Here is a 24,759-nt window from a genome sequence, read left to right as displayed (position 1 = left end):
ATATATATATATATATATATATATATCTCCTTTTTCATATTCTTTTCCATTATGGTTTATTACAGGATATTGAATATAGTTCCCTGTGCTATACAGTAGGACCTTGTTATTTATCTATTTTATATATAGTAGTTTGCATCTGCTAATCCCAAACTCCTAATTTATCCCTCCCCCACCGCCTTTCCCCTTTGGTAGCCATAAGTTTGTTTCCATGTCTGTGAGTCTGTTTCTGTTTCATAAATAAGTTCATTTGTGTCATATTTTAGATTCCACATATGAGTGATATCATATGGTATTTGTCTTTCTCTTTCTGACTTACTTCACTTAGTATGATAATCTCTGGGTCCATCCATGTTGCTGCAAATGGCATTATTTCTTTCTTTTTTATGGCCAAGTAGTATTCTGTTGTATATATACATCTCATCTTTATCTATTCATGTGTCTATAGACATTTAAGCTGCTTCCATGTCTTGGCTATTGTAAACAGTGTTGCTATGAACATTAGGGTGCATGTATCTTTTCGAATTAGAGTTTTCATCTCTTCTGGATACATGCCCGGGAGTGGGATTGCTGTATCATAATGGCAACTCTTTTCCTAGATTTTTAAGGAAAAGGAACCTCCATACTGTTTTCCATAGTGGCTGCAGAATTTACATTCCCACCAGCAGTGTAGAAGTGTTCCCTTTTCTCCACACCCTCTCCAGCATTTCTTACTTGTAGAGTTTTTAATGCTTAAGGTGTTTTAAAAATTCCAAAGGACTTCTGAGCATGCAGTTAGGAATACGGGTCTGCATGGGTCAAAAGAGTGTTGTATGAAGACTGCTGATATAACTCTTTGGATCATCTGCATAGGTGGGGATTGAAACATAGTCATACATTAGATTGGCTAGGGCACAGATACAGAGGAAGATAGTAGAGTTTAGGGCTAGGCTTTGAAAATTGCAACATTAAATGGACAGGAAGAGGAGACTGATCCAGCAAGGGAGATTTCAAAAGAACATCCGGAGATATCAAAGAAAAACCATTAATGTGCAGAGTTATGGAGAGTCAGAGACGAGAGTGCTTCAGAAAGGAGGGAGAAGCCAACATAGCACATACGGCAAAGTGATTCTTAGTGAGAGGCGTGCTGGTGAGATGACAGGAGTAGAAGCCACACCAGAGTTGTTTGAAGAGTCAGCAGATGGTAAAAACAGAATGGAGACAGAGTCTACGCAACCCTTTGGAAAATATTGCAGTGAAGGGGCCGTGGTGAAACATCAAGAGAAAGAAAAGACAGCAGCTGAGAGCATGAATGATTCAGTGAAGGTTTTCTTTCCTTCAATTTTAAAGATATGAATGTGGTTAAAAAGCCAAGGGATGGAATACATGAAAAGGAGGAGGTTTAAAATAAGAAGGTGGGGGCTTCCCTGGTGGCGCAGTGGTTGAGAATCTGCCTGCCAATGCAGGGGACACGGGTTCGAGCCCTGGTCTGGGAAGATCCCACATGCCGTGGAGCAACTAGGCCCGTGAGCCACAACTACTGAGCCTGCGCGTCTGGAGCCTGTGCTCCTCAACAAGAGAGGCCGTGATAGTGAGAGGCCCGCGCACCGCGATGAGGAGTGGTCCCCGCTTGCCACAACTAGAGAAAGCCCTCGCACAGAGACGAAGACCCAACACAGCTAAAAATAAATAAATAAATAAATAAGTTTTTTAAAAATAAGACGGTGGGGAAGGCTGGAAAGAATGGGTTCTAGACAATCGGTGGTAGCATTAGCCTTAGGTGGTTATTGAGAGAGAGCTGCTTTTTTTTAACAAGAGACATAGGGACAGATATGGGTGGGATTATGTTTACTGTCAGGGAAGACAAAAAATGTTGTCACTTTATGGCCTCTATTTTCTCTGTAAGGTAGAAGGTGAAATCAAAGCATTGAAAAGGTCTGCAGGGCAGAGAGCTGAAGGACTGAAGTGAGTAGAAATGGTTGGAAATGACCCTTGTAGTGTATGACAGTGAGTTAACAGAGACTGACCATAGGCTTGACATACATTGATCCCTGACTGGATTTCATTCAAATCGTCCTCTACCCATATGTTAAATGCTTGCCCTTGTAACTTTCTCTGCAGTATCCAGTTACCAAACAAAATGGATGAAATCTCTACATTCAACTCCCTCTCCCAAACTGTTCCTTTTACAGATAGTCACACTACATAAACATATCTAGAAATGTACAGCTTCACAATTATGACTTTTCTTTATGTCCCTTTATGAGGAAAATATTCTTCCCTCAGGCACTGGAATTTCCCCCAGAACATTTGTGCCTTCTTCAAAATTTTTCTTCTAGATCCTTCTGCTAAGACACATAATGACACCAATCTATCAGTGGCATCCCCTACTCCTCTTTAGACTATAGTCATCTTCACCCTATCTCTCACAGATTTGAGAATATTATTAACTGTAATTTTTAGCATGAAAAATTGATTTGGTGTAATTGACCTGGAGTAAAATTGTCAATGCAGTATTATTGTGCCTCTTGGTAAAATCCTTAGCAGTTAAGGCAGTGCATTTTCAAAGTATGTGATTAATATTTTCATAGATTCTATGAAATCACTATGACCAAATTTTCCATAATTATATATTGGTAACCACTTTTTAATAACACAAATATAGACACTATGTGTGTCATATAGTAGACAGTAAATGCTGCATTCCATTTTTAGTTTGAACTGAAATAAAGGAAGAAGAGAAGGAAGGATCTGCAGACACTATTTCCACTTAGCAAACAGTATGTCTTGCTTTATTTATAAATTATATTCAAGTTTAAGTCATGCCTTTTCGCCAAGCTAAAGTGAATCCTCCCATGCAAGATGTTAATGCTTTACATTATAATTAGTCAAGAAGGTAGTTATGAAGAAAAGTTAGATGGTTATATGATAACAATGTCTGGGTGCTCAGAAAAATATTATTATGAAAGTTCATTAGCCAATGCATATAAACAAAATATAAAATAAAACTGCACAACTTAAGGCTGTTTAATGTATTTTATTTTTTAAATTTTAGGGCTAGTAAAGAAAATGTTAACAACACAAAGCATAGAATATAATTGAAAGAATAGTATCTAAAAATGACCATCTGCCTTCCTAATTTAGGATCACTCATCTATAGACTTCAGTTCGTGTCCTATATTAAATATCTGCTCATGTTTTCAATCTATGTTTTCTTATTCCTTTGAGTGGATGATTTTGTATCATGAAACCTATACCTTGTAATAAAATACTCTTATTTAATTTTTCTTAAAACCATGTAAGGGTCAAGTTAAAAAAAAAAGATAGGTCCCTTAATAGAAATTATTTAGGAAGGAAAAAGAGGCAATGGGAAAACAGTTTCCATGTAAAAGCGAAAATGTCTTTCTGTAGTGAATTTCACTGTTTTTCAAGTGTGGCAAGAATAATAAGTCTTGGCAGTTGGAACATGCTATTTACCTGAGGGTTGCCAATCATTCTCATTTTGAAAGACAGAATTTATGAATTGTCAACACGTCTTTTAGGTGAGAAACCAGTGTTCATCAAGAGAAAAATGAAAACAAATGCTCAGATGAATTGAAAATCAAAATGCTGCCTGGTCATCTGATCTTGAGAACATATTACATATAATCTACAGTTCCTATGTTATAACAATTGTAATATGTGAGCTATGGATGATAAAATGCATTGCTGTTACTGTGTTTTTTAAGTGGATTATATTCTAGAGATCAATGGCTCAAGTTTTTTCTTCATTCTATAAAAAGTAAACTATTTCCCATTGAGCAACTCCCATAAATATGCCTCTGAAACACCGAAACTGCTGACAGCCTGGTAGGCGATTTCAGTAGTGGAAGCCAGGACTAAACACACTGAACTACATTAGAGTTGGTCCCTGGAGGACAGAATTGAACTTCATTGGCAAGGGCACGATAAGAGTTCCATTTGACTCCTCATTAAACCTCTCATAGGGATTACAGCTCCTTCTCTGTGGCTGCTATCGCTTCTCTTTGTATAGAAGAGATAGATGTGAACACATAGTACTGGGTACTTTTTTACTTATTTAGGAAAAGTAAAACAAAGCCTCCTACAGATTAAAAAAAAAAAAAAGATCTTCCAGTTTCTTGCTCATTAACCACCTTATTATTATTTCCTAAGGAAGTAGAAAGCTTTATTTCATTTTGTGAGACTTCATTTTTACTTGCCTGTCTTAAGGCATGCAAGAGATTCTTTTTTATCCGCATTTATTATTTCACCTGGAAATGCAGCATTACAGGGGAAACAGTTGGCGATAATGATCTCAGCCTTCTTTACCAAGCAGCATTGTTGTGATAATGAAATCAGAACAAACATTTTGAAGCATACATTCCTATATGCACTTTACGTTGCCCGTGGACATTCTCGCTGATTTGGAATCTTGAAAACAGCAAAATAAGATTCACCATCCTTTGGAAGTATTGCACTGGAAAACCAACCAATAGTTCAAAGAAAAACACAGGGGGCTCTATGAATTGAAAACCCCACACAGCTGATGATACAGCATTCACATTCTTCTTGGGTGTCTCTCCTGGAAAGATTCACAAGCCTGTTACTGTTTTAAGTGCAAAAAAAAAAAAAAAAAAAAGAAACTATTTTATCCAGCAATGGCTAAGTAAAATACTTTTCTCTGGAGAGAACATTTTCTGTGATTACAAAATAGTACCCTCAGTCTTCAGGCCACCTAATCACAGTGTAATTGAATACAGTGTAATGGAATATTAATAATGTTAATAACTAATACTTTACTGGGGAATGCTTTACTGCTTATTGTTTATTGCTTTATTGTTCCTCCAAAGTGGTCCATGTGTACATATTTACGAGGGCATAAAGAGTTAAGCAAATTGTGATATAAGTGATAAGGAAAAAAATAGAAAGACAACATAGCAAAATATGATTATTACAAAAGCGTGCATCACTGTGAAAGCTCTTTCCGCATTTACAAGATGAATGTATGATTAGTAGGCTATATTTCTAATATCCTACATACATCAGTTAAGCCTATATCCATGTATCTACACACACACATGCATATACACACACATATATATATCTTCATATATATCCATAATCCACAACATGGACACACACATACACTTTAAAATCAAACTCTATTCAAAAGAAGAATTGTTGGCAAATTATGAGTGTGATTTTGTCCCTGGCCTAACTAAACATCTTTTTTGTTCTAGACATAAGATAATTTTAGTGCCACTTTTGGATGTGGGTGGGAATAAAATGCTGCCTTCTGGTGCTTCAAAATAAAAGGAAAACATACCAAACCAAAGCCCTACAAGTGTAGTACCAAGTGTAAAATTTTTAGATAGCCCGTGAGTCTGACCTCGAGGGATGGAGAAGCAACTAATATTTTCTCAAGAGAAAGAGAAGAATGGACATAAGGGCACTAAAGTGAGCATATGAAGAGGAAGAAGGTGACAACAAAAGAAGTTTCTAAAGGAAGACATCAGAGACAATATTCTCACATAAATTCAGACCTTTATTCTAGATTTATGCATATGAGAATTTATCACACATATATACTTGTGTAACTGTATTCAATCTAAACCTTTCTCAGATACACATATATATACCAGCCATCTGTACATACAAACATGGAATCATTATGTTGTACATCTGAAACTAATATAATGTCATATGTCAATTATAGCTCAATAAGAAAAAATGTACAGAATGGTCCCATGTACCTTCACCCAGTTGCTTCCAGAGGTAACATCTTACATAACTACAGTAGGTATTAAAACCAGGAAACTGACCTTGGTACCGTTCACAGACCTTATTCAGATTTCACCAGGTTTACATGCACTCGTGTGTGTGTGTGTGTGTGTGTGTGTGTGTTTCTGTGCAATTTTATCATCTGGGTAGATTTGTGTAACCACCAACACATTCAACATACAGAACTGTTTCATCACCACAAAGATCTCTAACATTACCACTTTTAAATTACACACCCTCTCTTTCCCCTCCCCCTACTCATACTTTGCCGGTGGGAATGGTGGGAATGTAAAATGGCATAACCACTCTGGGAAAGTTTGACAGTTTCTTTAATAATTAAACATTTGTAAAAGTATATAAATGTTTATGTGTTTATAAATATGTGTAATATAATGTGAGCCAACCTCCTTCTATATTCCACTCAGGTGTCAAAGGACAGCCCTTAAAATTTACAAAACTTCTGACCTCAAACAGAAAAAATATATACTTGTGCTATTTCCTCCTGGGTGAGTGTGGGACAGAGAGAATGAGAGTGTTTAAATGGGATGAAGAGAGTGGAAATGGGAGGGATTACCCTCCCCATCACACACACACACACACACACACACACACACACACACACACACACACACTGAATTCCATCACTACAATCACAACCACCACTTCCCTCCAAGTGTTACTTTCACTGAGAGCAAATGCAGGAAGACTGGGAAGGGACCGGGGTATTTGGTTCCTGAGTTGCTGAAGGCGAGTCAGGGTAGCCCCACAGAACTCTGCGTCCCAGGGACTGTGGAAGAGGTTGGGGCGGAGCCTGGAGTGGGGCTTGGGAAGCTGCTGTCACTTTTATGAGTCCGCAGCCCACAGTGAGAGTATCTCTGCTGCCAGACGACCGCGGAGGGCTGGGCGCAGGGCCCCCGCCTCCCGCTCACCGCGCGGCAGTCGCGGCGGCGGCGGAGCCTCGCCCACTCCAATCCCCACCCTCTCCATCCTTAGCTGTTCCAGAACAGCAGCACCTGGCACGTTCCTAGAGGACCCAGGGAGCAGAAAGCGAAAGGGAGCTGGCGCGGGGGGCACTGCACAGGCAGCATGCGCCCTCCGGGAGCAGCCTCGGCGCCCAAGGTCTGAGGCTGCAGCCCCCGTTCGCCATTGTGAGCCGCCGGGGGAGCCAGCCGGCGCCACCGTCCCCCCGGGTCCCCGTCCACGCCGCGATGGGGCACCTGCCCGCGAGCACGCGCGGCGGCCGCCGCCTGCTGCCTCTGCTCTGGCTCTTTGTGCTGCTCAAGGTAGGGGACCCCCTCCCCCAGCCGCCGCGCTCCGGCGCCCGCGCTCCGGCGCCCTCGCTCCGCCGCGGGGGGAGCGGCGCGCCCCGGGTCGCGATGGCCGGGCTGCTGGCAGCGCCCGCGGTGCCGCCTGGGCGCACGCTTTGTTGTCCTCGCGTTTACGTGCTCTCCGCGGGCTTCAGGGACGGGGTGGAAGGAGAGGGAAGTTTGCTCCCTCCGGCTTTCCCCCTTTGTGCTCTTGCACCGCCGCCGGCACGTACATCAAAGGTGGGCTTGTTGGATGGTGCTTGCTCAGACGAAATGAGATCGCTTTCCCTTCTGGTCGCTACTGCACCCCAGGGCTGCGTAACCTTTTCTGCCTCCTCCAACGGAGTGAGCGGAGGCTTTGTCTTAACTTACCTTCTGCTGGAATTATACACCGGGGGCCGAGCTCCCTGGCCTCAAATGGGCTGCCGGGGCTGGGACGTGAGCATGGTTTTCTTTGACTAAGGAATGTCAGCTTGAGCCTGGAGAGGACGCCTCTCCCCAAGTCCTCATCTCCAGCCTGAGAATACCCTTTACAAAGTCTAGACTTTCCCCCGCTATATTTACAGAGGATGCTACCTCTAAATTTCAACGGCAGACATCTGTATAATTAACTTTTTCGTGTCTTCTTTGGAATGTCCTGCTTCAGCGTTTTACTCTGAGAAAAATAGACAAGGCAAAGACTGCTTAAAAACAAAAACAAAAACAAAAACAAATACCCCTACTTTGACAACTCTACGGTGCATAAAATTTTTTTAAAGAAATTTAAGCTAGATGTCTTTGGAGAAGTGTTATGAAGTTATGAGGTAATTGTCTATCACTCGTGTCTTCCGTGTGTCTACTTTAGTTCTTAGTCCTTCTTCCGGCAAAGCAAACGCAAGTACGTCGACAGGTGACCGGGAGCTATCCTTTCAGCACCACAGTGATATCTACCTTAGAAATGGACGAAACATTAAAGGATGCAAATGTTTTCTTATCAAAGAGTCACTTCTTGCTCATATGCACCCTTAATCGTGAATGTCTGACAAGGAGATAGTGGAACAGAGCCAACGGATTGAGAACAGCATCAGTGTTGAATATTCCATATTTTCATTATCTTAATGGAAAATAGGAAAAGTAGTTTCCGGGAGAACCAGCAGCAGAGTGCCTAAATACGATTCTAAATTGTATTTAATATATTTTTACATTTTCTGAAGCTATCAACAATAATATTATTTAAAATCTGATAAATGATAAGCTCAGTCATATATTTTCACTCTAAGAGGTTGCTCTTTAAGCAGACACCACAAATGTGTACGTTTTATGAACATACACAAACTATGAAGTTTTCTATTAATTTTTCTATTTGTCATATTCTGTCATAACTATATGTCTATGCAACACTTCTCATGAACGCAAAGTGAGAAATTGAACAACCACACATTTTACTATGTAACAGCTAGGACTTACACATATGACATCTGATCCAAACCCAACCTTTGGCACTACTTCAGGCTTCTGTTTGAAATCTTCATAATGAGTGAGAATTTCAGAAATGGTCAAATGATGGGTTCGGGAGTATGGGTAGAGTGCCATAAAAAATGTAAAAATTTGTAGCAAAAGGTCTAATCAAAACTTGATATCAGACTGAGAAATTGCAGTCAGTAATAGCATAGACTGTAATAGATGTTCAACCTGTTCTACATAATAGGTGTTTTCCTGCACATTTGCAGTTTAGTGTCAATTATGATAAACTGCATCACACAGTAAATACATTAATAAAGCTTGCCTTTTAGTAAATATTGTAATGAGACAAGTAATTTTGTAAAGCAAGTCTTTACTCTTTATTTTATGTAAATGCAACGTTTTATGTCAACTGAATATAAAGTATACCAAAAGAAACATATATATATGTGTGTGTGTGTGTGTGTGTATATATATATATATATATATACACACACACACACATATATATATTGCCTTCATATATGTACACTGAATACCCACCATGTGCCAGTCAGTCTTCCAGGTATTTCACACATGCTATTTCATTCACTTATTTTGTTACAGTTGACAAGAGATGTTCAAAATGGTAAACTGGGCACATAGAGTAATGCGTTTACATTTTGGAAATAGTATATTACATGGTAAATTGGGTTCATAGTATAATCTTTCCATAATTTGGAGATGCTTTTGCATTCAAGGTCCTGAATAAGTGTCAGTAAAACTGACTTAATGTGCAAGTGGTGATAGAAACATAACATTCCATTATTAAATACCAAGTTGTCGATTGAATATCAGTGATAAAATCTAAAAAGGTCTATCTGTGCTGAGTCAGAAAGAAACCATTTCCCCAGCCTTCCCCCCAAATCTCTGTAGTTCTCATTATGTCAGACAATCTTTCACTACTCTGTATGAAGTACCCTCCACATGAGAGTGAAAATCCCTTAAAGCCATAAAGTTAGAGAAACTCAAACATGAGGCTTGATTTGTAGTTTTATCTTTTCCACAAATCAGAAACAAGCAGCTGGACATAAGTGGTGGGAAAGTCTGAAATTTTGAATCTGTAAGATTGGCTTTAACCAGTTTCATTGAGGTAGCCTCAAGGTGCCTGGCTAAGGAAGCCTTCATGCCTTGTTCCCTATCCATGGTTTAATGATGGGCACATTTAATCAGTCATCGCCAATTGTTTAAATCATCCACTTTATGTTATGAAGCTAATAGCTGCATAATTGATGTTTCATAAGCACAATGTTGGTTATGAAAATTTCTACTTTTATATCAATATTGGTGGTATATTTCTATTTCTAAAAACAGAAAACAAAAGAACTCTGTTATCAAGTATACTGGGAGCCTACCAATCTCAAAGTCTTCTACCCACATATGAATGTAAATCGAGTAGTATTTATTGGAGTATTATTTATTTATTATTTATTTAATCACCAGATAAATACTACTCCATTTAGATTTTCCCTCTCATACGTCTTCCCATAATTCTAGTAAAAACAATGTAACCTCTCTCACCCATCCTATCTTTACTACACCTCTCCTTGAAAATTACTTCCTATATCAGTTCACTCGCCATCAGTATTTTGTCAACAAAGAGGCAAGTTGTAGAATATGACATCATAGGAATTTAGATTCTGCCTTCCCTGAAATGGTGCTCATTAGTAGTCAACTGGAAGGTTTCCCTAAACTCATAGGTTTGGCCAGAATCCTTCTTTCCCTCTGAACCTCCTCTATTTCCTTCCATTTCTGCTCTTACCTGATACATAATCAGGGAACATTAAATTTGAAAGGGCCTCAATTACATTTTCTGAAAGAGGTTTATGTTTAATTCTATAAAGCATGAGTGTTACCATGTTCACCATAGTACTTTTATTCGGGAGAAATACCCACTTTCCAAGTTCTATCTGCCTTTCTCCACTTCCCTGTGACCCCCTCTCTCTTTTTCTTTTTCTTCCTTATTCTCTCAGCCTTTCTCTCCACCACCACCCCCATGTCTCTCCCCGCACCTCTCTCTCTCTGTCTCTGTCTCTCTCTCTCTCACACACACACACAAGTATCTTCACTTTCCTTCTGGAGGTTTTACATGCACATTCTATATTATACAATGTCGGCAGATGAACCATAACCTTTTCATCTTTCTGAAGCAGCTTAGACCCTCCTCCTCGCAGTGAAGTTTGCTGCCATTAACTCCTTTGTCAGTTGACTTCCTTGACAAGTGTTGTTGCCAGCCTATTAGAGAAACCCTTTTATACGTGACATCCCTAGTAAGTTGGAGAAGGTTCACTGGGCTGGTCTTCTGCAGGGGATTGAGTGATAATCCTTCCCAATGTGAACATCTGTTTTCTTTTCTTCTTTGTTATATGAAAGATTGATACTGTATGAAAGCATAGAAAATTCACACTTACCTCTTTCTCATTTTGGCCCATAAGAAAGCATACGTCTGTATGCATAAATAATTAAAACAATATGAGTTGTACTTTATTTTTAAATGTAGTGGTATTTCTAGCATCTAAATATCCAACTTGGAGGCATTTAAACTTATAAGCACATTGACTCCTGGGTCTTATAAGTATAATTCCAACTTGAGTCTTGAGGGTTTGCAAAGGATCTTTGGTGCTGGATACAGTTGGTGCACCTATATAAGCCATTGTGATTGGTAGCAGCATGGCACAATAGAATGCTTAACAGCTGTGACCACAGATATTTCTTTCTCATTTTCTTCCTAATTTAGTGCCTTCAGGTACACACTTCCAGTGGTGTTGTATTTTCAGAAGCATAGCCCCAGTACAATGATGGGCTCTACTAGAAAGCATCGTGTTCATTTAACTACTCCAAATACATTGTAAATATTTTTGAAATAAATGCATGTTTATTGTAAATTTTTGTCTTCCATTGGGCCTAGTATGTGCTGTTAGGCATATCATAGAAGCTTAATAGACAGGATTCAAATTTTCATCATTATATAAATATTTTCTGACTGAGAAGTGTTAAAATATCATAATATTGACTTGTGAACTCATCTTTAAGGAAAATATGAGGAAATTATCATTGTGTGAATTAAATCATTATGATTACAATGCAATCATTACACCAAAAGAAATAAAATATTACCCATCCCTAATATTAAGAACTTATTAAAATCATAAATCAAAATGCCAATATGTTATTTTCCCCAAAAAATAGTACTCTGGATTGATCTAGCGTTACCTCAACTGCTATTTACTGTCATCAATTAAAAGTCTGAGTTGAAATACTAGAGGAAATGGCTTTCCTTACCTCTTTATGTGACCTACAACTTCGGCCAATACCCAGATATGCAGGTAATATTCTTGCTTCCTCTTCCATATTATCCTTCTTCTGTGACCACTACCAACTAGAACTGACAAAGATTTCTGCATTCTTCTATAGAAATCCTTCTAATTTTTTGCCATAACTTTGCTTTTAAGAGATGAAGCCTCTGCCACACCCTGGTCCTGTTATATCTATGGTAGTGTTCAATCCAGGGGCATAAACCAATGCTGTAAAGAACTCTTCTGTGGTGCCCCTAGAGACCCACTGGTATCAGCTCATATGTGAGAGACCTCCTTGTTCACTTGTGTCATTGATTTGAGGGGCTAAACCAAGGTTAATATGGCACCATATTAATGGTGCCATATTCATATGGCTCCATTCAGTAGAATGAGCAAAAGAGTGAATGGGGTAGGATGAAACTGGAGACAGAACACAAAGTCTCTTGTCCTCTTCTCTCCTGGTGCTATTGGCTCCAGCAGGTTCCATATTGCTTCTACCAACCTTTCAGAAGAATAGGTGAATAATCTTCTTAAACACCTCTCATGTAATCTGTGGTCACTAATTTCTCCTGATTAGTGAGCTTGTCCTTTCTTAAGCTTGTTCTAAGTCTCCAGAGTGCTGATCCTTGGTTTTGTTATTTTTTTTCCTCTGAACAAAGTACCTTCAAATTTATTTCCATAAGTAGAACCATATCTTATCCCTGTGTCAGAAAATCATCCTCAACTCATTCATTCAGAATCTCATTCTCCAGCGAAACATGTTGCCTTTCCCTAGGCATTCTAGTTACCTAAAAGGCCAACTCCTCTTACTTCTGAATATATTAAAACCACCAAAGAAAAAAGAGGATGTTTGAAACAACGTTGTAGAGGTTTCTTGATAAAAACAGTTTTTCCCTTCCTTTTTGTCAGGAAATTGAGATGAAAGAGAGAGAAATGATAAATGCTTGGAAAAATCTTTCAGAAACAGAGAATCAGGATTGAAAATAGGACTCTGAGTTCAAGAGTTGTGTTACAAACTATAAATATGCATGGTAATTTCGGTAAGAAAATGAATATAGGGAAAATTAGGGAATCACATGAAAAAAGTTTGATGAAAACAAATATATTGCCATTCTTCTATCTATATGCAAATAAATATGTTTCCTTCTTGAATACTCTTCATTTGTTTGGTTTTCCACTCTTCCTAAATAGGAATGCTATGCAGTTCATTTTTCCAACAAGACTGTTCCTATCATAAAGCAAATTAAAACCAAATGAACCTGGTAGTTTTTGTACATTTACTAGCAAATAAAAATAATAGCGATGCAATTTATCTACAATGTAGAGGTACAAAATTGGAATTATTTTTCGTAATACTAATGTATATGTGATTTAAAAGATGAATGTTTCTCTTGTTTAATATCATCTCATTTAACTGTTTTTTAGATAACTGAGATGTTTGTTATTTTTTTCTTTTTCTTCCCACCTACATTTTTTAATAGATGATTTATGTGTGAGAAAATATCATCAGGCATCTATCAGGTCTTTAATCCTAATCCTTCATTTTGACCCTCCTATTGATCAAATTCACTACAGAGGAATTTTTGTCCCTTTTTCTCTTTACCCTTAACTTATACCAGAGACCAGCTACGGCTCTTTGTACTGATCCAGTTTGTGATTCCTTCTTAGTTTCACACACAGAAGCTTGTGGTTGGAATGTACAAGCCAGATGTTAGAGAATTCCAGAGAGTCCCTTTGTGTATTTGGTCTTATCTGAGGTCTGGTTCCTTACCCCTTGTACCTCACTTTCTGAATCAGGACTCTATTTTAATTAACTCTAGCATTCTTGCCCTTTCACCCTGGCTTTAACTTCTAGTTACTCTGTCCTTGTCTTTTCATCTCCTTGGAAGGGCATCCTAAACTTTGGAAACCTTGAAAGAGCCAAAACTTTTCTGGCTGACTAGTCTTTCCCCAAAGCCAGAATGACCACGTTAGGAAGTTACTTTTCTTCCTTAATACTAAGTCTGTCTTTTGGATTCTAGGGTAATGATACATAGCTCAATTGCATTCAGTTCATCAAACATTTATTGAGCATCTATTGTGTGCCAGGAATTGTACTAGATGTTGTAGGTAGATGAAAGGATATCAGTCAGTTGAATCCTCACAAATGACATAATGGGAAAATAAACATAGAAAAAGAAAATGTCATTAAAATGTGGTCAGGTTTTGTTCTGTTTTGTTTGTTTGATAGAGGAAAACATGGTAATATGCTAGAGGAAAGATTTAACTATATCTCAAGGTTTGAGAGATGACTTCTTAAAAGATGACACCTGAGCTGATATGAGGTAGGTTAAAAAATATGGACATACAGGCAGAAAAAACTGCATGAATAAAGACCTAATGGTGTGAAAAGCATGGTAGTGTTTAGGAAAATACAAATTTATACAAAAGGAAATGAAGGGATAGAAGTTAGTTCAGGGAGGCGCCTGTAAGCTGTGCCAGAAAGTAGAGTCTTTATTCTCTAGGTGAAGAAGATTATTTAAAGGGTTTAATCAAGGCTTAATGGAGTAAGATTTGCATTTTAGATAGAGCTTTTGGCTGTAAGAAAGGCTATCCCAAAGGTGTACCAGGCCTGGAAGCAGTTAAACTGCTTGGAGATTATCGCAATTGTCCAATGAAGAGATGATAAACCTTGACACTAGGGTGATGGGAAAGGGGCTAAAGGAAGAGAGACAGTGTTCAAAATAGCTAGATTGACAAGACTGGTTAGGTGTGGGAAACTGGGGAAAGAGGAGTCCAAGGTAATTTCCAAGTAACTGACACCTTTGCCTAAGGTGTTGCAGTTTTAAGATACCAAGTGTACTGGTGGTGTCCATTCTCCTCCAGATCAGCTTACCTCCTTCTCCACCCTCAGTGCCAGGGAGCTTCCCTGTAAAGACTGCTTCTTCAGGATCCCTTGCCCTTTGGCCAGCGGTGAGTTTGACTAATAGGAGGCACTAACCGAAGATCACTGGTGGGAGTCCACGCTGGCTCGACCCTGATAGGCAATGGCTTCATCCCCTCTTTCAATCCTGTAGTCAGCTCCTCTTTCAAGGCCAAGTTCTGGCCAAGTTCCAGAAGCAGCTTCCTCCCCTGGTCTCTTTAGGGTAATAGCTTCTCACTGCTGCTCGTCCCTGGGTACTTTATCACCCCTGTTTAGTATCACTACTCCTGCTCCACACCTTAATTATCAGTCTCTTGATTAAACTCCATAGAATTTCCCCTGAGTGTCCTGCTGGGACCTCCACTGCTGTAGTACATGATGAGGTTAGTGGAGGATCTTTTGAATTTGAAGTGCTTAAAAAAAGCAGGTACTTAGATATGAGTCTGATGTCTAGGGGAGAGGACAGACCTGGAGATGTGAATAAGGATGTCCCAGCAGAGGGCAAAGGAGAGAAGAGCAATGGGCCAGGGTGGGGCCTGAGGAGCACTAACATTTAATAAGGAGCCTTAGAAGATGAAGAAAGAACAACCAGAGAGGTATAAGAATCAAGGAAACCCAAGGTCTAGGAAATTTCAAGTGAGAGGGATTGGCAAACTGCATCAAATGCAATGGAGAGATACTATAAGCTAAAGTCTGGAAAATCTTTGGATTGGGAAATAAGTAGGTTGTTGGTCTCTCAGAGCTTGGGAAGGGTGGTATGCTTCTGGGAGTAGAAGAGTTGAGAACTGGACTTTTGTTAAAAGGATAGGCGTCATTGGGTCAGAGAGACCTGATTTCTATCTCAGCTCTCTGGACTGTGCCTTTTACCAACAGCAGGATATGGGGGAAATTATTTCACCTCTCTGGGGTCCCTATGGTGATTGGCTATATTTATCTCAGAGGATTATTGTCAGGAATAAATGAGATAATGACCATAACATATTTTAAACAGTGCCTAGAGTACAGTAAGCACTCAATAAGTGTTGTGTCCAAAAAGAAAAAGAGAAAGAAAGAAAGAAATAGGACAGTAAAAATAGCCCAAAGCAAAAATCAAAGAAGAAGAACAATTAAAAATGTGTCTATGGGCTTCCCTGGTGGTGCAGTGGTTGAGAGTCCGCCTGCCGGTGCAGGGGACACGGGTTCGAGCCCTGGTCTGGGAAGATCCCACGTGCCGCGGAGCAGCTGGGCCCGTGAGCCACAACTGCTGAGCCTGCGCGTCTGGAGCCTGTACTCCGCAACAAGAGAGGCCGCGATAGTGAGAGGCCCGCGCACCGCGATGAAGAGTGGCCCCCGCTCACCGCAACTAGAGAAAGCCCTCGCACAGAAACGAAGACCCAACACAGCCAAAAATAAATAAATAAATAAAAATAAATTTAAAAAATAAAAAATGTGTCTAGAGTAGCATCTTCCCAAGTGTACTCCATGGAACATTAGAGACTTAAAATGTTAACAGATATTATTAAAAATAAACACTTCTATGCTGACATGAATTTGGGAAGTAATCTGTTTAACTTTGTTTAAACTAGTATCAATACATTTATTATTATTTTTTGTACCAGGATTTCTTAGAACCTTCACTATGTTAATATACATTGTGCTTCCAGTAGGACGATACAGTGTGTAGCATTTCCCAAGTTTGAGCGCAGGATTTTTTTCTAAAAATGATTCATGGGAATAGTGAATACACCTTAAGAAACAACATCTATATTTGTACACTAGACACTTCTTCTCTTTATCTCTCTCTTTCCTTAATGAGAAAAGTAACTTTAGTGATAGGGGAAACATACCAGTAAGATCAATCATAGTCTAAATCTCAGAATCTGAAGAATTTGCATGAAGGAGAGCAACTATTCCCAACTTTCTTTTCAAGGACTGATGTTCAACTCTCTTGGAAGAAAAAAATGTGTATATTTTCCTTATTTTATGGGTTGCGCTAACTCTGGGTTTGGTAACTGTACATACAAAAATTTCTTTGGCTTTTGACTGTTAAAAAGATAGAAAATTAATTTTAACACTATTTTTAAATATGATTGTCTTAATATATGACTTAAGAGAACAACATATTTTGTTCAGTGTATTTCATTGAATCATAAAACTATACTTTTCAGAGATCGTCTAGTTCAATACTTAAGCTGGTACTTAGATCTTGCCTCTAATATTACTGCCAATTGGTCATAAATGGTGAAATTACTATCAGCTGAGAGGCGGCTATTCCACTTTTGGACAGTCATTTTGTTGTTTGGTTTGGTTTGCTGTTGAGATGAACTATTTCTGGTTGTATCTTTCACACATTACTTCTATCTCTGTTTCATTTTAGTATGGCACTAGGTTGTGACTGCTCCTGCTTTCTTGCATGTTCTGAAGAACTGCTTGCCAACAGACTTGACAGGTTATAAAGATAAAATGTGAGAAGCTTGTCATCTCTCTGTCCTGTCCTCAACCCTCTATCATACTGCTTTAAGCTATTTACACCAGTCCAAGATTTCTGGCTGTTGTTCTTTCTTCTCTTTCATGGCCACAATAGCCAGTTGGGTAGAAGACGATTCTCGTTCTTCCCAAAGGTGTTCCATGATGAACCGTGGTAAGGGGCTGAGAGTGCCAATCTCTGCGCAAAGGGTGGTTTCTTAAAATGTGTTTCCTGAACAGCCAATCTAAAACTCAACCCATCACTCAAATTTCACCACTTTTACCCCAGTTTATTTTCTTTACAGAATGTATCACTCACTACATGACATTATATTAGCTCTTTATTATTACTTAACTCCTCTATTGGAATGCTTGTAGGTTCCGTGAAAGCAATGTCTTTATCCTTTTTGTTCACTGCTGTATCCCCAGCTGTTGGAAGAGTGCCCGGCCCAGGGTAGATGCTCAGTAAATATTTGTTGAATAAATGAATATTGAATGAATACATAGGGTGAGAAAGGTCAAACAGGACTTATGGGACAGACTCGAGACAGAGGAAAAACAGGTTGCCAGCTTGCAAGTTCAGGGAATGAAGCCAATGCACAGTGAGATGAACTAGGAGAGAGGGTCCATTGGGCAGGCAGTGCTGAGAGAGTGTAGTCAGAACGGAGAGATAATCTGGAGATGCTGTTTTATTGGTCTTGTGGAGGTAGCAAAGGATTTATTACCACAAGTGAAAATAAAGTCTTTTAGACATCAAGATAAGGTTCCTCACACATTTTTTTTTTCTTGCTATTGTATTGTCAGAATCAACCACTGGTAAATGATGTGTGCTCAAGCAATGGATGGGTTCCCCTGTGTGGCAAATTCTCATCTGTAATGAAGTAAAAACAGCTTTTTTGATCACTTATTCTCTATTTTATTCATTGACTGTGCATAAAATTTACTTTCACTTGTAAACAAAGTAGTTTTGGGGTTTTTCAAATCTAAAAATGTGTTCTTTTCTTGGCTCTACAATTTGAGAATATCAAAAATAAAAATAATCTTTTACATAATGTTTTTTCTTTATTTTTCCCTCACAATGTATATTAATATACTCAGATTGGATCTAGACCTCTAAAGGCGTTTCCAGAAACTCACATGACTGACTGAAGCTCAGATGATCATTGTTATTTTTCTTCAATCATTAAAACTTATGAGTCCCTTTATTCCTTAAAATGATATTTTTTTCTTTTTTTAAATGCATATTGGTACCTCATAGAAATTTTTTTAATGGATTTCAGACAATGAATGTCCTTTCTAGTTTAAGATTCCAATAGGTAATTTTATACAGAAACAAATGATAATTTTCATACTCAATTGAATACTAGATAATAAGTATTTTATTATCCAAACATGGACAGACAGTTAAACAGGCTGATTAAATTAGTGTTGTAGTCATTAAAATGTTAGTATATATACACCAAAAGCCTGGACTGTCAAGATTTTCAAATGACTAAAATACAAAAATGTATGCATGAAACAAATACTATTACTTACACTATTTCGTTAGAGAATTGAAAGGTATTACATTGTCTTGTAATATACTAATTTATATCCATAGTCTACTACTGTATTGGTAAAGTGTGGAAGTTTGAGTTAGTTGTAATTTTTTTCTCTATGACTTTAATTTTCTTTTTGTTTGTTGATAAATCAATATCTCCTCTAGAGTCAAAAATACAGGAAAAATTGTGATCAGATTATTTGTACACTCACATAAATGGCTAAAAAGAGGTTTTCCCCTCCCTGAATGTATAATAAGGAGAAGTGCACCTAAAGAGTATAAAAATAATATTAACAATTCTGCAATTAATAAATTATTATTTTTAAGTTTAACAATCTTCTATTTTTAGTATCAAAACAAAATTTCTGGAAATCTCCAAGAACACATTTATATGAGTCTCTTTCTCTCTCTGTGTGGTGCATCAGAATTAGGCTAATTGCCATACATCATTCTTTGTCTCAGATAAACCAGGAATTTCCTATTTAAGTCAAGTTGGTGGTCCAGAAAATAGATATTCTAGTAATATTGCTTTGGGATGTCGATTTATTTTGATGTTGTGCTGAAAACTAAAGTGTAATTCTAAAAATGAGAGTGTTCTTGACAAATTCCACAAAGTATAACCATCATTTTTACAATAAGGGCCAACAGCATTACCATAAGAAATACCTTATTACTTGGATGTACTTAAAATTCCTAGATTTTATCTAGGAAGAAAAATTGACTTCTAAAGTTTCTGAATGTTAAGTTGATTAATAAGGTGAATAATAAAAAGCCAAGGGAATTGTATAATGTCTGTAATGTATTATTAAACAGTGAGTCATTTGGTCCTCCCTTAAAGGATTTTAGAAAAAGCTAGGTTATTATAGGGTTATTTACATATAAGGATAGTGATGGGATGTGGCCAAGTTTATTTTGCATCATTATGGGGACTTTCTTCTACAGTTTCCCCTAAATTATACTTTTTAATTAGTCTTTCAGAAATAAATATAGGTCTCATTCAAAATGGATAGGTACTTGGGATTTTTAATATGAAGATTCTGGTATTATCAAAACTGTGTTAAAATGATTGCAACAACTTAGAATTAAGTACTATGGACTTAATCTTGAAAACTTAGCTTATGTGCTTCTTTTTAATTAGGTAAAACTGTTAAATCTGCTGAAAGTCAGCCCCCCTTTAGAGGTGCTCCAGGTTCTTTCCTGTTGCCACATCTTTTTACTTATTTTTTGAAGGCTAATTGGAAACCTAATGAGACTCTTTCTGTTGAAATTCTTGTTGCTATGCTGAGGCCTCCAATTAGCCTTTTCACCATGTGGTTTCTTGTGGGGCTGAAGTAGGGATTTCTTAATTTGAAATCTCAAAGTAAGTCTGAATCAGGCGTGTATCACCAAACATAAGAATTTTATAATGGATTAAAAATTTGAAAACTAATACATGTTCACTGTGGAAAATATATAAAATACAACAGGCAGAAAAGGAAGAAAGTAGCCATTCCTGCATATTCAGTTCTAAATAACTACCATCTGGGGGACATACCATTCCAAATTTTTTTCCTATGCCTTTGTACTGGAGTGGGTATGTAAAAAAAAAAAAAAGAAAGAAAAAAAAAACAGTATCAAATTGTCCCACTATTTTAGCATGCTCTTTTCACTTAAATGTATTATAATAATTTTTTCAGGACCTGAGCATTTTCAGTCCTCTTCAATTTAGGAATTAAGCCAGGGGTCTGAGGTTCAATTATATTCAATTCCCAATTGTACTTTCACCAGTGAAGGACATGGATGATCATAGGCATTGATTATGACCATGAAATGCTGGGGATCATCACCTATGTGTGGGCTTCCCATTAGTGTGATTACTTCAGAATCAGTCACATAGAAAAACTTCAGAGGCTATATTGACAGGCATTTATTTTCCATTTCTCCACAGTTAAATATAATGCATAATTAAACTTAAGAATATAGGCTCTGTAGTCAAAAAGATACAGGATTGAATTTTGGCTGTGCTCTTCTAGCTGTGTGTCATTTGCTAGTGTGCTGACCTCTTCACGGAAGACACAAATTATAGTGACTGCCCAGATCACCATTCCTCCAATGGCCAAATCTGCCATCTTCTCCAACACCTGCCATCCTTTGAGGAAAACTCCTTTTTAATCCTTATGGTTGGAAAGGATCCTACTTGACCTTAATACTCTGGACAGTGATCAGTCAAGGGGTGAACCCTGACCTAAGCTAAGCCCATTTGGGGACTGTACCTGACCAGTGTCTTTGAGATTGGCATGCGATCTAAGCCAAATCTATCAGAATCCATCCCTGCAATTACTTCCAAACTGGCAACAGTGGGAAAGAATACTCTCCTCTCCAGTTGTGGAGCTATGACATGAGCTAAGACACAGGAGCTAAGTCATGAGCCTGGAAGATGTCCCCAACCATAAAACTGAAACATAGGAAGAAACGTTTTCTAACAGAAAAGGAGGCGGTGGAAAAGTAGGGACTTCAGCAAGACTATCTTTCATTGCACAAAGACTATCTCATTTCTCATAATCTAGAATCACTCCACTGATACTCAGAGAGATTACAAAACAGCAGTCTACACAAATGCAATTCTATCATAGCCAAGCAGGCATAGCAATGCTTGGAATCTTTAAGAAATGTGAATCTTGTACACCTGAAACTAACACAACATTATAAATCAACTGTATCTTCTATATCTTCTAATCAACTATTTTTTTATCTTCAGTAAAAAAAAGAAATCTGAATCAGAGTGATTATATAATTTATCATACCAACTGGGGCACTTCCAAGACTGAAGGGATCATTATGCCAGGACAGCAGACATAAATCGGCCTGTTCTGGGAAAACCAGGACAGATGGTTACTCCTTCCTGAAAATACTAACAAACATATTTGATGCAGTATGGAATCACTAGCTCCTCACCCATGTCATCCATCTCTGAAAACTTCTGCTCTAAACAAGATGAGTTGGCTGTGTAAGAGGAATTGTAATTATCTTCAGCAAAAAAACTAAAGCTTGTGCAGGAATGTTTACAGTAGCTTTGCACTAACCAAACACTGAAAATAACCAAAATGCCCTTCAATAGGTGAATGGTGAAACAAACAGTGGTATTCCTGTACCATGTGATATTATTACTCAGCAACAAAAAGGAATAAATTACTGAAACACACAGCAACTTGAACGAACCACAAGAAAATTGTGCTGAGTGAAAAAAGCCAATCTCAAAACGTTTCATACTATCTAATTCCATTTATAAAATATCCTAGAAACAACAAAATTATGGAGATGGAGAACAAATTCGTGATCACCAAAGATTAGGGATTACATGGGGTAGAGGAGAAAGTGTACCTGTCTATGTAGGGGTAGCATGAGGGAGCCTTGTGATAATGGAACAGTTGTGTATCTTGATGGTTGTGGTACTCACATGAAGTTATACTTGTGATCGAAGTGTGTAGATCTACACATACACACACACAGATGAGTGCATAATCACTTGTGGAATCTCAGTGAATTTTACGGATTGGACCAATGTCAATTTCATACTTTGGATATTTCCTTGTTTGGGATATATTCTTATTTTGATATGCAAAATATCAACATTGAAAGAGGCAGGGTGAAGGGTGCATGGGGCCTGCCTTTACATTTCTTTGCAACCTCCTATAAATCTATAATTTTCTCAAAGAAAAATGTTAAAATAACTTTATTTAGTTTGTTTTATCTTCTTCTCTCTCTTTTTTTTTTTTTTTTTTTTTTGTGTGTGTGTGCCTGGCCCTCTGCTAAGTATTTTAACTGACTAACTGGCAGATATAGCCTCTTTCTGATGAGGACTGTCTCTGAAAGACAATAATTATACTTGCAAGGGAAAGTAAGGCTATCTAAGCAAATGTGAAAAAAAATCAGGAAAATACACAAGGACCTCAATAAAACTATTAGCTGCAAACTCAAATGCATTATGAGAAAGACTGCCTATTGAACTATGTTCTTACGAGATTTATCTATTGAATTCTGGAAAGGACCAGATATTAAGGCATTCCCATTCATAATTCCCATACCACCAATGTTAACATTTTCATAACTCTTCAGAGAATCAGTTAAAAATGGAGTCGTGGAAATTACCATTTGGGGAAGTTAGGACAAAATACTTTGATTGATGAAGTAATGTCATTCTTCCATTCTTTTAGCAATTATTAAATAACATATCTGGAAATAATACAAATAAATTAGAATGAAATAGAAAGTGATAAGAGGAGCTTAGGCGGCTTGAGTAAAACAGGGGAGATGGATGGAGGATATGTGAAGGTGAGTAAGAGATGTTTAAATATTTCAACCAATGAATCGTCAAACATGTATTAAACTGGACATATAAGGAAAGTGCTGTATTCATCATTTTTAAGAGTGTAAAACAAAGTTATGCCCTTAGGAAGTCTGTAAGGTAAGGGAAAATAACATAAACATGTTACATGTAAAAGGGCTATATATATACGACTTCCTACTGTAAGAGAAGCCTGAAGTGGTAATATACTAACTTCCAAAGGAATGAGACAGACAGCTGTATCCAGTCAAGTGCCTGTCCCTTCAGATAAAGGAGAACGCACTTAGGCTTGAGGGAGCACCGGTTTCACGAAGGAAGACAAATTTTGATCTGAACCTTATCTGTTGCGATTCAGATAGACAGACTAGGTTAAAGAAAACACTCCAGATGGGAGAAACAGAGGAACAAAAGTAGGAATGCGAGAAAATAGAAGTCCTGTTTAAGAAGGTTGAATAAAAGCAGGGAGAATGGATTCGAGTTGGAAGCGAGTGGTTTTGCCCAGCCATGAACTTCTATTCACAACCTTCTGTTCAATAGTGCTGCAAAGGCAAACATTAACATGAGCTTTAGCTCAGCAGTGGTGTGCAGGAAAAAAAAATGATCATACCTCATTTTAGCTTTAATTGCTTTTATAATTCTGAATTTGCTGTTAAATGCAAAATGCTTAATTCTAAATACGTGTGCTCTGTTTTAATTAGATAAAATAATCCTCTGTTGCTTGGGTAGTTCAGTAAATTAGTCCCTAGACTTAAACGCCCCTGGATCATGTTGTTTATGCATTAATCTGTATGCACTCTTAAAGATAAATGGAAAATAAAAGGATTTTTTTTCAGAGACAAGTTGTAGCTGTCAGCATACTTTCAAATTTATATCCTCCATGTGTGACTTAAAAATTGCCACGTTTATTATAGTAATTATTATTCACATGTATATCACCACATACCTGTACAATTTCTTCTACAGTTTTATATTTTATTTAAAACTACGAGTTAAAGTTACATTTTGCTAGCCAAGACTAAATAAAAGATCTAAACCTCTGTTATGTAAATAAACAGCCTGCCAACTCAGCAATCAATGAATTACCAATAGTGCCACATTTGTATATAAGGAATGCCCCAAAGGAAACAACCAATATAAATATATTGGGCACAAATCAGAAGTTCTTCCAAACCTCACTGCCTTACTGAGAATGATGGTACCAAAGCAGTTAAGAATGAAACCTTTGTTTGACCATAGGACCTTTGCACACTGTCCCATACTGTTTTGTGTGAAAACTCTGGCATGACTTTTATTTCGCCACTCACTAGCTTACAACGTCTGCCTCTTCTTCTTCCTCTAGAAATATCCTGAGACACAGGTGACTGAGTCAGTTTCTAAGTCCTCGGTGGGGACTGCCATCTGGAGAGAAGTGGGGTATGGGGTAGTCCTGGAGACAACTGATTCCTGGTCATCCCAAATTTTTCCTGCAGTTTCTCCTTTCTGTCAATCAGTCTGTGAGTCACATGTTCCTAGACCAAGGCCTGCTGACTGTCAGAGGACTCCTGCAGATTCACAAGTGTCAGGTTTATGCTGTTGTTTATCACCTTCTTCAGTTTAATGGATCTGCGGCGTCTGAGCTTTGTTAGATAATTGCACAGAGCTGAAAGGCGTGGAATGTGCTGATGTGGGGAGCCCGGGGTTCAGTTTTTGTACATCCAGAGCTTTCA

The 24,759-nt window shown here is 38.0% G+C and overlaps 1 protein-coding gene across 3 annotated transcripts in view; it reads left to right on the top strand.

Moving 5' to 3' along the window:
• Positions 1-6,643: 6,643 nt before the first annotated feature.
• Positions 6,644-24,759, top strand: part of PTPRO (protein tyrosine phosphatase receptor type O) — a 233,999-nt gene continuing 215,883 nt past the window's right edge. For 2 of the 3 annotated variants that reach the window (XM_082421929.1, XM_082421928.1), the window contains exon 1: positions 6,645-7,043. In XM_082421929.1, coding sequence (XP_082278055.1) covers positions 6,969-7,043 — 75 coding nt within the window. In that variant the 5' untranslated portion in view covers positions 6,645-6,968. Of the gene's footprint in view, positions 7,044-24,759 lie in introns of all 3 variants that reach the window. The other variant, XM_082421927.1, reaches the window with a different exon arrangement.

This window comes from Balaenoptera physalus (genome assembly GCF_965194825.1).
Source record: "Balaenoptera physalus genome assembly, chromosome: 13".
Lineage (NCBI taxonomy): Eukaryota > Metazoa > Chordata > Mammalia > Artiodactyla > Balaenopteridae > Balaenoptera > Balaenoptera physalus.
The sequence above is the reverse complement of the archived record's forward strand: the minus strand, read 5'-3'. Positions and strand labels throughout refer to the sequence as shown.